General features: G+C 27.6%; 1 protein-coding gene across 1 annotated transcript; it reads left to right on the top strand.

The window, feature by feature from the left end:
- The first annotated feature begins 4,977 nt into the window (after positions 1–4,977).
- Positions 4,978–13,957, top strand: LOC108564654 (low-density lipoprotein receptor-related protein-like). Its single transcript, XM_017923735.1, has 7 exons — positions 4,978–4,989; positions 5,340–5,496; positions 5,566–5,697; positions 10,790–11,230; positions 11,900–12,111; positions 12,174–12,648; positions 13,781–13,957. The coding sequence occupies exons 1-7, from the start codon at positions 4,978–4,980 to the stop codon at positions 13,810–13,812; spliced, it is 1,461 nt and encodes a 486-aa protein (XP_017779224.1). The 3' UTR covers positions 13,813–13,957.
- The last annotated feature ends 1,815 nt before the right edge of the window (positions 13,958–15,772 follow it).

Raw genomic sequence — 15,772 nt, 5'->3', positions numbered from 1 at the left:
TTCCATTTGATAACAGAAACTATAAATGTATATTATATAATTAATAACAAAGAATTTTTATCTATTTTTACTGTACATATTTAATAACAGAATTATATAAAAAAAAATGGAGAATATACAAAATATTAGATAATAATTATATAAATTTTACTGTAATTAAAAACATAAGTTTTTTTGTTATCAAAAGTATTTACAATATATTTGACAACATTTAGCAAATCGGTTAGCAACAAGAATAGAAATACAAATAAAAAACGAAGAATATACAAAACTATTAGTTTATAATAATGATTATGAAAAATGTTACAAAAATTGTATATTTTTCTTATAATAAGTTAGTAGATCTTAAAGAGCATAAACATTAATAAGAGAAAAAAAAATAACTGTTTTAATTTAATTTTGATTTATTGATGTGAATGAATAACGAGCAGTTAGTAGTTGCATAAGGAACATTGTGATTCGGACAAAACGCCTTAATGAGGAAAGGGAGGTTCTTGACTTCACGAAAATTATTGCCTGCGGTGCAATGCGCAAGTATTCGAACTTGGTTAAGCCCGATTCATTAATAATTTATACTACATGGTTCTTTGGAAGTACGTGATCGAGGAATGCGAGTTAGGCTTAGCTGTATAGTTTACTGTAAGGCGGTGCACTTCAACGTGAACTATAAGCATCACACACACATACCACAGTAGGCAATTTGTGGTCAACGAATAATACGAAAAATTTATTGAAAAGATAACATTTTATTGATTTAAAACAAGACATGTTTTACGTACATTCATTGTAGAATTTCTATAATGTAATCCAATAAATATACTTTATAATAAATATTTATTATTTATATTTAATCATATGATTGAACCTATGATTATTTATTTGTAAAAAAAATTAAAATAAATAAAAATTTCAACTCAATCTAAATTAAGATTTTTTACATAATACACATATTCAAACAATATTTTATAGATTTTCGAGTCTATATTATATTAATTTCGAGATATTTCGAGTTCATATTATATTAATTTTGGCATGTTTTTTACAATTTACTAAAAGAGTATTTATTATTTGATTTAAAAAAATATTTATCGGTAGTTAATTTATAGATAATTTGTATTATTTTAATAAACTAACTTCATAAAGTATAAAAGAACTAAATACAATTCGAAAAATATAAATTGAGCAATATTTGGAATTATTGTACAAAAAATTGTGAACAAAATAAATATTTTTTTGTTTCTTGAAAACGCATACAATTTTCACTTTTATTACAAATTATTTAAGTAAAACTAATGACTAAATAAACTGTATACTCTGTAACAAATAATACATTTTTTGTGAATGTTTCATTAATTTTATGTTACATTAATCATCGTCAAATATTAGATTCCCTGCAGTAATATGAAGCGTTTAAGTTGGACAAATATTGGTTGTTTGGTTCGGTCCCTTCGTTGCCTGTATTTGGCAATTCTATTATACACAATAATATCGGAAATGGGAAATTTCACCAATTTTCTACCCCATATATGTATACACAAAGAAATGAATTTCTGCCCTACGACCGAAAAAAAGCAATTTTCTTTCTATTTGTTTTTCTATTGGGACATAAAACTATAAAAGTTATTACATTTTCTTATATAATCACATACAATTTTTGTTACTTATTTATTTCTTACGTAATTTCAAAATATATTACACATTATTGTTATATTACAAATATATCAAAGTTGTTTATTATTAAAAACATATTTATTTGATACATTTTTTTTATGTGGATCCATACTTTTGTATGTATTTTACATAAATTTACTTACTTTTGCTTTAACTATCAACATATACAAAAATTTTAATTACCAAATAAATTATTTTTTTGCATCATTATAACAATCAAACACTTTTAATTTGGATGTATTTTCATAAGTAATTAATATAAAATTAATGAAAAAAAATGTTGTCTTTACTATTTGTCTTATATATTTTTTGATGTACAGTAATACATCGCAATTAGGTTTCACTATACAAACTACAATTTAAATTAAACAAAATTGAAATAAATTAAAAAAAAAAAATATTTATTTTTGTTCGGTATGTATTTACTTCTTCAATTAGTCCGAATTTTACCAGTCTATTCGCACTATACCCGCACTATTCGAGATAATTACCTAAAATATATTATTTGATGTACAGCGATACCTCGCAATAGTGCGCATTCAAACAGTCCGGTTTTATTATAGATACTACAATTTAAATTGAAGAAAATTGAAATAAATTCATAAAATAAGTACACAAAATATATTTTTCTTCAGTTTGTATTAACTTCCTCGATTAGTCCGGATTTAACCAGTCTATTCGCACTATACTTGCACTATTTGCTATAATAATCTAAAATATATTTGTTGATGTACAGCGATATCTCGCAATAGTGCGCATTCAAACAGTCCGGTTTCATTTTACAAACTAAAATTTAAATTGAACAAAATTAAAATAAATTCTAAACAAATAGTACACAAAATATATTTTTGTTCGGTATGTATTTACTTCCTCGATTAGTCCGGATTTAACCAGTCTATTGGCAATATACCCGCACTATTCGAGGTAATTACCTAAAATATATTTTTTGATGTACAGCGATACCTCGCAATAGTGCGCATTCAAACAGTCCGGTTTTACTATACAAACTACAATTTAAATTGAACAAAATTGAAATAAATTCCAAAAAATAGTACACAAAATATATTTTTGCACGGTATGTATTTACTTCCTCGATTAGTCCTGATTTTACCAGTCTATTCGTACTATTTTGTATTTTAAATATGAAAACTTTCATTATTTAAAAATTAAATATTCATTTTGAAAAGTTTGTATAAAACACTAAATAATTGAAACATGAAATTAAATGTATATTAGTTAAAACAATAGAATTGTATATTTCATTTTTCTATTATTATCACACGCTTATTTCTTTGAGTCGGCATTTTTCTTTACATTAAACATGAATAGACCCAAATTACTTTTAAACATAAAAACTACACTCGTTGACTTGAATTAATTATATAAAAAATCATATAAAACATTTTAATATTTAAGAAGTTTTTGCGATTATTTTCGTTTCTTTTATAATTTTGAGCTAAATGAAATGTGAAATTATTCTCTATATTAAATTATAAATAATTACTTTATTGAATAAGGAACTAATCTTTTGATCTTTAAATACAGATTTTTCAGTTAACTTTAAATAATTCTGATTTTCTCGAAACAAAACAACATTAAATCTTCGCTATATTTACATTCCTATAATCAGATAAAATCTTCTCTCTGATAGAAAATAAATATTTATAGTAAATAAAACACGAGGAATGCGGAAAAAGCCATATTTAATTAATTTTCATACAAATAATAAGCAATATTTAATTAACTTTTACCTATGTCAATTAAAATAGAATGCACGAACAGTTACGAAGATTTTATATCATTTCCATGCCATTAAACCTCACCAAATAAAGCCATGTCGTTGTCCACAATCTAGTAAAGAGATTCTTTACTTTCTTTACACCGACGTGTAAGAAAATCCCGCTAAGCAATTTCTTGTAGATATTGAAGAAACTACCATTTTCATCTCTTGACCACTACGAAAGTGAAGGGACGAAAGTTTATGAGTGCATAATTTCGCGGTACGCAAACCGATGAATATGAAGAATGAGAGTTATAAATAATAGTTGTAAAACTTATCATGGTTATAATTGGCGATGATAATGTAAAATGTGAAATATTTATGGATTTATTAAAATAAATCTTACTATGCAGTGAATTTTAGTAATAATTTAAGGAATTATAATAGAAAATGCGAAATGCGGTTTTAATTACAAAAAATCTTAATATGAAATACACACTTTTAATAAAAAAAGACAAAAATCTTTACCATGGTTTACTTGGGATTTATAATGTAAAATATGAACTATGTATGGTTTTAATAATGGGTGTCCCAGAAAGAACTGACATTTTAAATTTGCAACCATTTTTTTTTGCTGTGAAGTCATAGTAGAAATTTTTATATGATGTCATTAGTAAACCTCAATGTTAAGTTATAGACCCTTTACAAATTTGTTATAATTCCATACGAACTTGTAGTAAAAAAGACTCAAATCCTAGCCATGGTTTAATTGGGATTGATAAATGTTTTAATAAAGGTTGTCCCAAAAATAACTGATATTTTAAATTTGCCGCCATTTTTAGAGTTATAGACAAATTTCTTATAATTCTATACGATCGTGTAGTAAAAAATTAATAAAATCTTAACCATGGTTTAATTGGGAATTATAATGCAAAATATGAACTATGCACGGTTTTAATAAACGGTGTCCCAAAAAAAACTGACATTTTTAATTTGCCGGTATTTTCTTCGCGGTAGTCAGAGTAGAGAATTCTATATGCTGTTATTAATAAACCTCAATGTTAGTTATAGGCGCTTTACAATTTTTTTTTATGATTCTATACGAAGTTGTAGTAAAAAAAACTGAAATCTATGGTTTAATTTGGATTGATAATGCAAAAATAATAAAAAGTGTAAGAATCCTTACTATACTTTAATTGGAGTTGATAATGTCATTTTTTTTTAGTATTTATGGTTTTTTTTATTAAAAAAATCTGATTTAGTCGGGTAATTAGGAATAGTAATGTAAAATGTAAAGTATGTATGGTTTTAATTAGAAATTCTTACCATGGCACACGGATTTTCATTAAAAAGAAAATAAATGTCTTTATTACAGTTTAATTGGGACTCATATAACAAAATGTGATCTATTTTTAGTTTTAATACCAAATTATTATCGTGATGTAAAAAGAAAACAAAAAATTCTTACAATGATTAAATTGAGAATGATAATGAAAATGATCTATTTATGGTTGCAAGAACAAACAAAAAAATAAAATGAAGGCAAATTGTTGATGTTCTTCAAGGAACGAGAGGTATAATGAAAGATGCCGTTAGTCGTATGTGCGTTTATTCAATTGCCCTCTCGCATTGTTCGCCTTTTACGAAGAGAAAACTTCTGTTCCTTCTGTTTCTTTTGCACGTAATTAGGAGACGCAATAAAAGGCGAATCAATCTTTCTGGTTGGTCATCATCAGCGAGATGCACCGACAACGAGTTGACGTTCGGATTGGTCGGACTTGATGTGTTGATGCAGAAAGAAGTCATTTGGAGATGATTAAAGTCGGGGCTGTTAATCAGAAAGCCGGAGATTGCAATTTGCTCCTTTTTCATCTTCTCCTTCTATATTCTCTCTCTCTTTCTATCTTTATGTGTTACTTGAATCCAATTTGAATTTTTGTCCCGACAGGCAATTCTGCAGACCGTACTGGGCGGCACTAAATTAGGGGATGAATGCAACAGCGATTGGGAATGCAGGGAAGATATCGGCGGTTCGATGTGTCTGAGGGGACGTTGCTCGTGTCAACCTTACTACGCCCGACTGAACACGACTCTTTGCGTGCAATGTAAGTGCCTCTACGTCTCAAGCAACAAAGTTTGACGGTGTTTAACTTTTGGTTTTTTGTTATTTGCAGCAACTCTTTTGGGATACGATTGCATCGTGAACGAGCAGTGTTCTATGAAGGTGGCCAACAGCAGCTGCTTGGACGGTGCGTGCCGTTGCGTTGATGGATTTCTTCAGTTCAGGAAGCACACATGCCTAGGACGTAAGTGCTCATTAAAGTTCCCGGAAACTCTCATAACGTGCGCTAGCTACACACACACAAATTATCGGCCTGGCCAAGATTCGAATCATCATCATAACTGATCTTTGCCAATTTCACAGCAATTCTTTTGCAAATAAAGTATGATACAGAGGCGAAGATTGACCGACATATATTGAAGTAACACGTCTGCTGTATCCGGAAAAAGTTACGTAATTATGGTACTCGAATTAATCCTGTTGGATCAGTTAAAAATCAATGTTTTTTTTATCCATTCGTAGATTGAAAATAATTTGATATACATGCAAAGATTGACTGATATACATTGATATAACACGTCTGTTACATACTGAAAAGTTATGTTTTTGTATCAAAAGTGATTGAATCAGTTTATGTAATTAAAATATCATAGAATGGATGAAATATGAACGAATCATTGACAGGTTTATGTTGGAATAACACGTCTCTCCTATTCGGAAAAAATATGTAATAATAAATTAAATATTCATTTTTAAGATATAATCGTTGTTGCAATGCAAATAAAATATTGATTTATTGTCTGATTTCCTTTGAATAAACGCGTTACTTGTATTCGAAAAAATCTTGTTATAATGAATCACGTAGGATAAGGTAAAAAAAGTTCTGGATGGACATGTTAGTCATACAATGATGTAAAGAGAATGTTCACATCAATAATTGTTTGTTTATTTATGATTTATTGTATAAGATTATTCAATAATTTTATTTTCATTTATAATACCTAGCAATTATTCAAATTGAATGCAACAATATTTATTTAATTTTTGTTTACAAATGTTTCTTGACTATATTTATATTGTAAATTTATGTTTATGTTGAGTCATATTTTATAGTTGAAACATAAAAAATGTTGGAGGTGTCATAAAAAAAGTATAGTTAAAAAATGCAAAGACAAACTAATTCAAACAATTTAGCTTTCTGGAAACAACAATTTCTTTAATAATTAAGTCAAAACGATCGTTTAACAATAAAGTCACAAAGTATATTTCGTATTAATGAAATTTTGGACAAAAATATAAGCATTTTCTTTACTAGAATTGTGATTAATATTTCTACATTTTTTTACTTTTCTCAGTTAATTTACTTTGAAATCAGTAACTATTATTCATATGATGAACTTTTTACAAAAATATCGAAAAATTTGACAAAAATATGAAAATTTTTGTTACTAAAAAGACATATATAATCAAAGAATTTTGCAAAAAAGATCGTTTAATAATAAACTCAGAAAGTACAGAAATGGTTAAACATAATGTCAAAAAATGGTTTTTATGTAAAATCTGGATTTATTTCAAGTTACTTTGTTATAAAAAAAATATGTTTTTTTCAAATTAAAGTTGAAAAGGTACAATAAACTTGAAACTGTAAATTTCAGTGTCTTTATCACATATAGTTTAGTTACAGATTTTTATTGTTTCGTTGAATGCCTCTGTAAACTTTAGCTCTTTCGACATTTATTTACTTGAAACTAATCAAAATGAGTAGAATTATATCAAAAAAGATTTTTTTTGTAAAGATAAAAATTAAATTTGTACTTAAGTAAAGTTAACGTTAAATCGAGAAATTATGAATTAATATTATTTTATCGTTAGACAGTTTAATAATTCTATGCATTTTTGTTAATTCAGATATAGATATTAATTATTTCAATTTTTAATTATTGAATATTGTATTTAAAATATAAATTATATCAAATTATTTCGTAATTTTAGAAAAAATATACAAACAGAAATTATCGATAATAAATAATGTTAAAATTACATATATTTTAGTATTAAAACTTTATGCAAAACATTAAATATACATTTTCATTTTTACATGGCCTATAGAAATTTTATCTTCCGTGTATTTCATTTTGAATTATGAATATTGAAATTTTGGACAAAAATATGAGCATTTTCTTTACTAGAAATGTGATTTTATACTTTTCTCTGTTCATTAACATGTAAATTAGTAAATATTATGTATATGATGAACTTTTAAAGAAAGTATTGAAATTTTTGGCAATAATGTGAACATTTTTGTTAATCAATATGTCCTATTGACGCATTATTTTTAAATTGGGTAAACAATTTTTTTTTGTACTCTTTTTCAATTAATTTCAATTTTAAAAATTTTATTTACATATTTGTAATACAGTGATATAGGGTGTGGTATTAAATGTAGCCTTCTGTTATTTAACAAAAAAAAACATCAACAATAATAATAAACAAATAAACAGAGATAAAAGAGCACAAATAAATATATGGGATTACTTTTCAAGAAAAATATTGAAATTTTTGGTAGTTTTTTTTTAAATCGCAGTATTATTTTTAAATTAAGCAATCAATATCCTATTTTGTACATTTTCCAATTAACATTAAAATTAAAGAATTTGTATATCATAGATAACTTTTTGAATATTTAAATTTTAACCAAAAATAAGAACATTTTTTTTTACTAAAATAAAAGGTGCGTAAAGATTTTCCATTACAGTAATATTTTTCATATTTATTCATGTATCAAATAAGTATACCAAACATAAAAAAGTAATTTTAAAATAAGTTTTCAACAATATAATTAATTTCTTAATAATAAAGTCATCAAATGTCTATAAAAAAAACTTTTTTTTCGTTTGTACTCTTAATTGCATAATATTGTCATGGGTATTATTAAAGTAATTGTTGTTTCCAGAAAGCAGGAATAATGTTATGAAATTGTTCTGTGAATATTGCATTAAAATAAACCGTTCAGCAGTAATTCACGAGGGTTTACATTAATTGCCCTGTTCGTATTTTGTATGTGGCAATTCATTTTCGATTTTGCAAAATATCAGATACGTAAACCTAACGGCACACCATATGCCACACGAAACTTTCTAGACGGTCCTTTAATTGCTTTAGTTGTTTGTTCGGTCAATAAATTAAGAGGACAGTTTGCATCATAAATTATAATACTAACTGTATTTTTTTATATAGAAATATGAATAAAGTATTGATTAATTTTTGTATGTAATAGTTTAGCAATTATTTCAATGATTACTATCAATAAACCAGTTTTAATTGTATTTATTGTATAAGAAAATTATAAAATATTAAATCTTAAAAAATATTTACAGGATATAAAAAATTGATCAAAATAATCAACCAATGATATATTAGAAAATTGAGACTTTTTTTTATCATGATTTTTATCTTGTATTAGGAAAGTGTAATAAATTTGCAAAAATATTTATGAAACTTTGTATAATTTATAAGATTTAATCAACCAATAATTTACACATAAATCGATTTAATTTATGATAGATTACTTATGATGATTATATAAGTAAAGTATAATAATGATTTGTTAACTTAAATTCTTGAATTATTTATTGATTGTTGTTATTGATGATAAATTATCAACCAACAATTTCTTTCAAAAATCAAAATTCTAATCTGTAATCAGAAATTTGATAGAATAACGATTAAGATATTCTAAAAATTACAATAAAATTGAATAAGCAAATAGAATTTTTTGCTATTTTCTTCATTTTCTTGATTATTTATAAAATAATTGGTTTAAAAGTTCTTTAGTATTTCTTGATAATTTATCATTTGTAAGGATAGAATAATAAAAGTATGATATTGAGAAGATTGAAAAATGATCAAACAATGTGTGGACAAAAAAAAATCTTGAATTATGTACTTCATTTTCCTAATTATTTGCAAGACGAGTAAATTTGATCAACCAAAAAATTTCATTGAAATTTAACTATAGTATTTCTTGATAGTAAATCATGAATGAAGTAAGGTTACAAAAAAGTAGACTATTGATATATGTTATAAATTATCAACCAAAAATGAGTAGACAAAATGTTATCTTTAATAATGTACTTCATTTTTCTAATTATTTGTAATTATTACGTCTATTTGAGTCAACCAAATATTTTTCGTGAAATCTAATTCTATTATTTATTGATACATAATCGTTTTCATATTAATAACATAGATAGAATTTTGAGAAATTGATAAATTATCAATATCAACCAATTATTTGATAATCAAATACTAATTTATCATTTATAAGGAGTGAATAAAGATAGTGCAATATGTTTCATTTTCCTAATTATTTACCAAAAGTGTGATTATTCAATCATATAGTCAATCAAAAATTTGAACTGAGAACGAACTGTAACATTTCTTGATACTAGATCATTTCAAAGGATTGAATAAAGAAAATATAATTAGGTAATTATCAACCATTAATTGATTGAACAAAATATTATCTTTACTGTTTCATTTTGCTAATTATTTGTAAGAAATGTGTTTATTAACCCATAATTTGTACTGAAATTGAGCTGTAGCCTTTCGTGAAAGTAAAACTATCACTTATACCGACTGAGTAAACAAAATCTTGAAGAACGAATCTCAATGAAGGGGACAATGAAAAACCGGGGGAGGAATTGGAAAAGCCTGAAGTTTGATCAAATCGTTTCAGGCGACAATTAATCCAAACAGTTAGGGTGGTTGTTAGCATGGACGAAGGGGGATCGCCTTGCACCCTTCGCCCTTTATATTGATTGACGCAATCACGAAAGGGGCGCGAGGGGTGAAGTTGCAATATACAAAAAAAATAAAGAACGATGCGATGATCAATCAAGACGCCAAAAACGAAAACAAAAAGGGAAGCAATTGGGCAGCGGCAAAACGAACAAATTGATTTATGTTTCAATTGAAAATGCATTTATCATAAACAATTCTCGCGTCAATTGAGACAATATGGGTCGAGTGCGCCCACGACCCTAGAGCAGAATTCGCGTTTCCTATCGGTCACGTGACAGAAACAGCGCAATTTTGAAATTACCGCCAATTATGTCCGGGATTTCTTTAAGTATTCAAATGCGCATCTATGATTAGACACTCAATGAGCATATCGCAATTAAAATTTTTAATTGAGACTTCTTTATTAAACATGCAAATTGCGCAATAATTATAGGCAACCAGCTGTACTATTTGGGGTAATTAATTTGAATCCTGTTTTAATTTTTAGTTATTTCTCGTCGTTAATAATACTTTTTTTTTCTTTCTTTTTGTAGCCGCACGTCCTGGGAATGTATGCTACAGCAACGCTCATTGTCGCCTCTGGACTGCTGACAGCCACTGCGACTTCCTCATCCCAAATCTCTTTGGGAGATGTCAATGCAATAATCCCTTAAGACAGGTCGGGGATTCGTGCGTGCGTTCCGCCTTCCCAACCACCGCAATCCCAACCACAAAGCATAATATGCAAGAGGATGAATCTAATGTTATTGCCGATTCCACGGATGATGTCGTGACTACACCGGAACCTAAGCAAGAGGAAATCGTTACGACCACTTTGCAGCCAGATTTTACCACAAGGATGAACGTTGCTACGAGGGTTACAACCATGGAACCATTCTCCACGCCTCTTCCAACAACCGTCTTGTTATCTACCACTACTACTACTACAACCGTGCAACCAACAACCACCACAACTACAACCACAACAACAACCAGTAATTATTTTAACATTTTCAATCACTACCGTTTTTATGAATTAGTTAAATAGTAATTTGAGTAGATAATAAACGTACCAAACACACATATCACCTTTTTTTATTGAAAGTAAACTTTAGTTAGATTTATATTCAAATTTAAATATGACAACGTCTGCCATCTACCGGATTGCGCTATTATTTAATACTTTGCCTATTCTCACATAGATGATAACTGTCATTATTGAACATTACTTGACAACTTTGATTACAAGTTACTAAAGTTTTGGATTTTTCGTATTTTTAACACAAAAATACAATGAACTTTTAGTTTTTAATTAATCATTTGTTATAAAAAAAGTTTTAATATGTCTTAGACAATATTTTTACTTGATTCAAAATTAATAAATATTTTAAAATAATTATTTTTTTGAATTTTTAAAGTTAATACAACTCTTTTTTTTACTAAACTACTTCAATCAACAATTTCTTCACAAACTAAACTAATTTCAAAATGTATACTGTAATAAACTGTTGCAATTAATTAATTCTACAAATATACAAATTTTATAGTAATTAGACAAGTATATGTCATGTATCGCGAATTGTGTATGTCTCCATTACTACCATATATTATTTCGCAAGTACTTGTACAAGTTATATTATTCATGCTATGCGTTTGTGTTCTAGCGATGAAACCCCCAGTGTCTACACGTATTCGCACTAGGATTGATGATAGCCATGTAGCCGTGAGTCTGGGACTCCCTTGTGTAACAGATCTTCAATGCAGAGCAGCTGATGGATCTTCCAAATGCATTGACGGCGTCTGCGATTGCATCTTCAGATCCAACACAACAACTTGCTCAGCAAGGAACCGTGGCTGCATTCCCGGCACTTTCCAAGTAATTCGCATTATTTGACTATCATCTCCAATTACTTATTTATATATTTATTGTTTTAACAGTGCCGCAGCACAGGAACATGCATCAGCTGGTTCTTCGTCTGCGATGGTCGCAAGGACTGCTCCGACGGATCAGATGAGGAATGCTCTGCAACTAGGTGTCCCCATGAGGCTTTCCTGTGCAAATCCAGCGGACGTTGCATATCCCGCGCCAGCCGTTGCGATGGTGTTAAGGATTGTATCAGCGGCGAGGATGAGGAGGATTGTCAGGCTGCCGGTAAACGAGGTTGTCCTTCGGATACGTTCCAATGCGCCGACGGAAAGTGCATTCCGGAATATGAGTTCTGCAATGCCATAATTGGATGTAGCGATGGAAGCGATGAACCTGCACATATTTGTCGCGGAAGAGCCAGGAGGCGGCTTTCCGAATACTGCCCTTTGAGATGCGGCAATGGTAGATGCAGGTCCAGCGCAATTGCATGCTCCGGTAGGGACGGATGCGGTGATGGAACAGACGAACACAATTGCTCAGTTTGCAGTAAGTATTCCAATATTCATTAACGTACAGTATTTTGTTCGAACTAACGTACAAACGTACACTTATGTCAGTTAGACCAGACTTACACTGTCACCATTTTACTTGTGTATCAGATTAAGCCGTTATTTGTTTTTATTTCAAATACTTCTTAAATTTACAAATAAGAAACTACTTAATTTATTATTTAAAATAAACGTATAATAATGACGGAAAGTGAATGTTCCTATGAATATACAGTACATTAGTGCGAATGAAGAGACGTATGTACAAAAAGTCGTAAATATCTAATTAGTAAAACAAGAACGAATATGTTTACCTACGTGACTAATTTAAACTTACTTATATTTATTAATTACTTAAAACTATATAATATTTATCAGCTAATTGATATTTATCAGCATATTGAGAAATTTGAAATTTGTTCACTAGAATTTGTTCAAGTACGTACGTGTGAACAAAGAGACAGAAAACAAAAAACGTATATATCAAAATATTAATAATGTGCTTATTTATAATACCGACATTACTATAAATTTATCTTTAGTTTTCATATTTAAACAAAAGAGAACTTTCATATTCTTGCTTCAAATAAGTATTATAGAATTACTATAAATATATTATTTTACTTCTCGTATTGAATTTCCTCTATTCGTTTATAATTCCTAAAATTTCAGTATTTTTTTTTCTCATAAACTAAGTACAGGTTACCGACATCTAACCATATTCGCAACAGGAAGTTTCTTTATTAAGAATATAAATTCTTCGATTCGCAGCTTCTTCAAGGAAATAATTGATATCGATTTAAACGCGAAAAAAAACGTTTAAAAAATGTGGATTTCCTGTTTTTCCATAAACCATATATTTTAAAAGAATAGAAAAAATTCGAGTTAAATATAACTCATTTTGGTTAGTTGTTTGAAATTCTTCATTAAACCAAAGTAATTTTATTGAAAGTAAACATTATTTTGTAGATTTGTTACTTAATTATAATAATTAATTTATATTTAATGATCTAAAATCCTAATTTTTTCAATATCTTCTCCAAGTAATTGAAGTTTATAAATTTCACACTTAAATGTCTGCTTTTTTTTAGTACAACATAATTATAATAATCTATTTTTTTTCTTTTCAGGATGTCCGGTAGTTAAGGCAAGGAAATTGTAAGTCTTTAGAGAAGAAAGAACAAAAAACACACCGAGAGGATCCACAAAAAAAGGACGAAAAGTAACCAAAAAAAGACACCTCTCGAGATCGGAAAGGCCAGAAAGTGCACCAAGACACACTATAATATATCGTTACATTGCGTATGATGCCAAATACAAATACTTTTAATAATTTTTATGTGTATTATATTTATTACTGTATTTATTTCTATGTAAGTTGAAAGGCGACAAAAAAAAATGTAGATGGAAAACGCATCTGTCGAATTTTGTTTCTTTTTTTTGTACTCGATATTTTATTTACGAGAGAATCGAGTTATTTATATTTATTATTAAGGCTTCCAGGATGCGTTCGAAGGTGAACGAAACACGTGAAATTTAATGATTTATTCGTGGAGCTCAATTTTCTCCTTTTTAGTTTAATAATTTATTTTGTTTGGTGATTATTTCTTATACTTCTTATACTTATTAATTCAATTTAATGTTTAGAACGTAGAACGACGACAGATCATTATTATAATATACTTTCAAGACATTCGAGCACCAGGATATTAATTATGTAAATATTATATAAATTTTAAGTATACAGTTTCAATGTTTGTATTATTTAAAAAAATATTTCTTAATAATTAATGAAGAAATTAAATAAACATTATGTAATATCAAATTGTTCTATTCTAATTTTATTCCCATACCACCTATATTATTCTCAATTAGTCTATTATCCCATCAAATTTAATATTTATAATTTCATAATTATTTTTAAATATTTAATTGAAATTTTAAATAATTAAAATATACTAAAAATATATTAAAAGAAACTAAATTATTGTCGAATAAAATATAATGATTTCAAAACCAATTCTATTGCTTCTCTTAAAAAAATGGAAATTTACTGTTTACTAACCGGTGGCAATCAAAATCACAACAATCGAAATCCTGACAATATCAAAATCCCGACAATATCCTTTATTATTTGATATAGACTTATTTATAATAAACATTAACAATAAGAAACAATCTAAAATACAATTTTGATTATTAATTGTTGTTATTTATACTTAAAAAAATATTTTTAAGAAACTCATTAATATTGGGAAATTCGGCTGTCAGGATTTCGATATATATATATATATATCATTTACTAGCACAAAATTCATAATAATATTCTTGAAATTTGTAAATTTGGTTGCCTATATGAATATTACAGAAAACTTCATAGAACACATTTATATGAAAACAGAAATCATGCATTTATTTGGTTTATACATTAAAGATTGATTCTGTAAAATATTATGGAAACAATACTTATTTTTTTTATGCAAATTGAACAAAATATCTTAGTTTGTTTTTTTATTGTAATCATACTTTTATAAACATTCAATTGACTATACCATACATATTGACTAGAAAATACAGTGATACCTCGGTATCTCCGATTTGGAATAAGACTAACTTGATGAACGTCCTGTTGGGACGCAAACCAAATGTTGTTTGGAATACGACGCGCAATAATGTCCAAACAAGCCGTAATAGCATTGTCTGGAATGACCAAACAATGTCACATTTCTAAAACATCCTGAGGAAAAGGCAGAAGCAAAGTGCTTTAGACATATTTTTAGTAAACCTTAAACCTGATGTTTTTCAACCAGATCCAAGTAGCAAAAGAGAATAGATTTATTTCATCTCATTGCTTTTCTATTTATGAATGTTAATATTAACACGTTAAGGACGGCGCTTTTCGGGTTGCCTGCCCCCAAAAAAAATTTCGTGGACGCCTATGTACTGAAAGAAACGTCAAATATCTTAAGTCAATTATAATCTTTAAACGTTTAAATTTTTCTTGTACATTTTTTAATGGTATTGAAGCAATTTATAACAATTGTGGGAAATATATTGAAATTTTCATAAAGTTGTTACATATTGCGCACAGTGTTATGATCAACATGACACTGTGTATCAAA

The sequence above is a fragment of the Nicrophorus vespilloides genome, unplaced genomic scaffold (genome assembly GCF_001412225.1).
Source record: "Nicrophorus vespilloides isolate i.1.1-1 unplaced genomic scaffold, Nicve_v1.0, whole genome shotgun sequence".
Taxonomy (NCBI): Eukaryota; Metazoa; Arthropoda; class Insecta; order Coleoptera; family Silphidae; genus Nicrophorus; species Nicrophorus vespilloides.
Note: the sequence above shows the minus strand (reverse complement) of the source record. Positions and strands in the feature narration are given on the sequence as shown.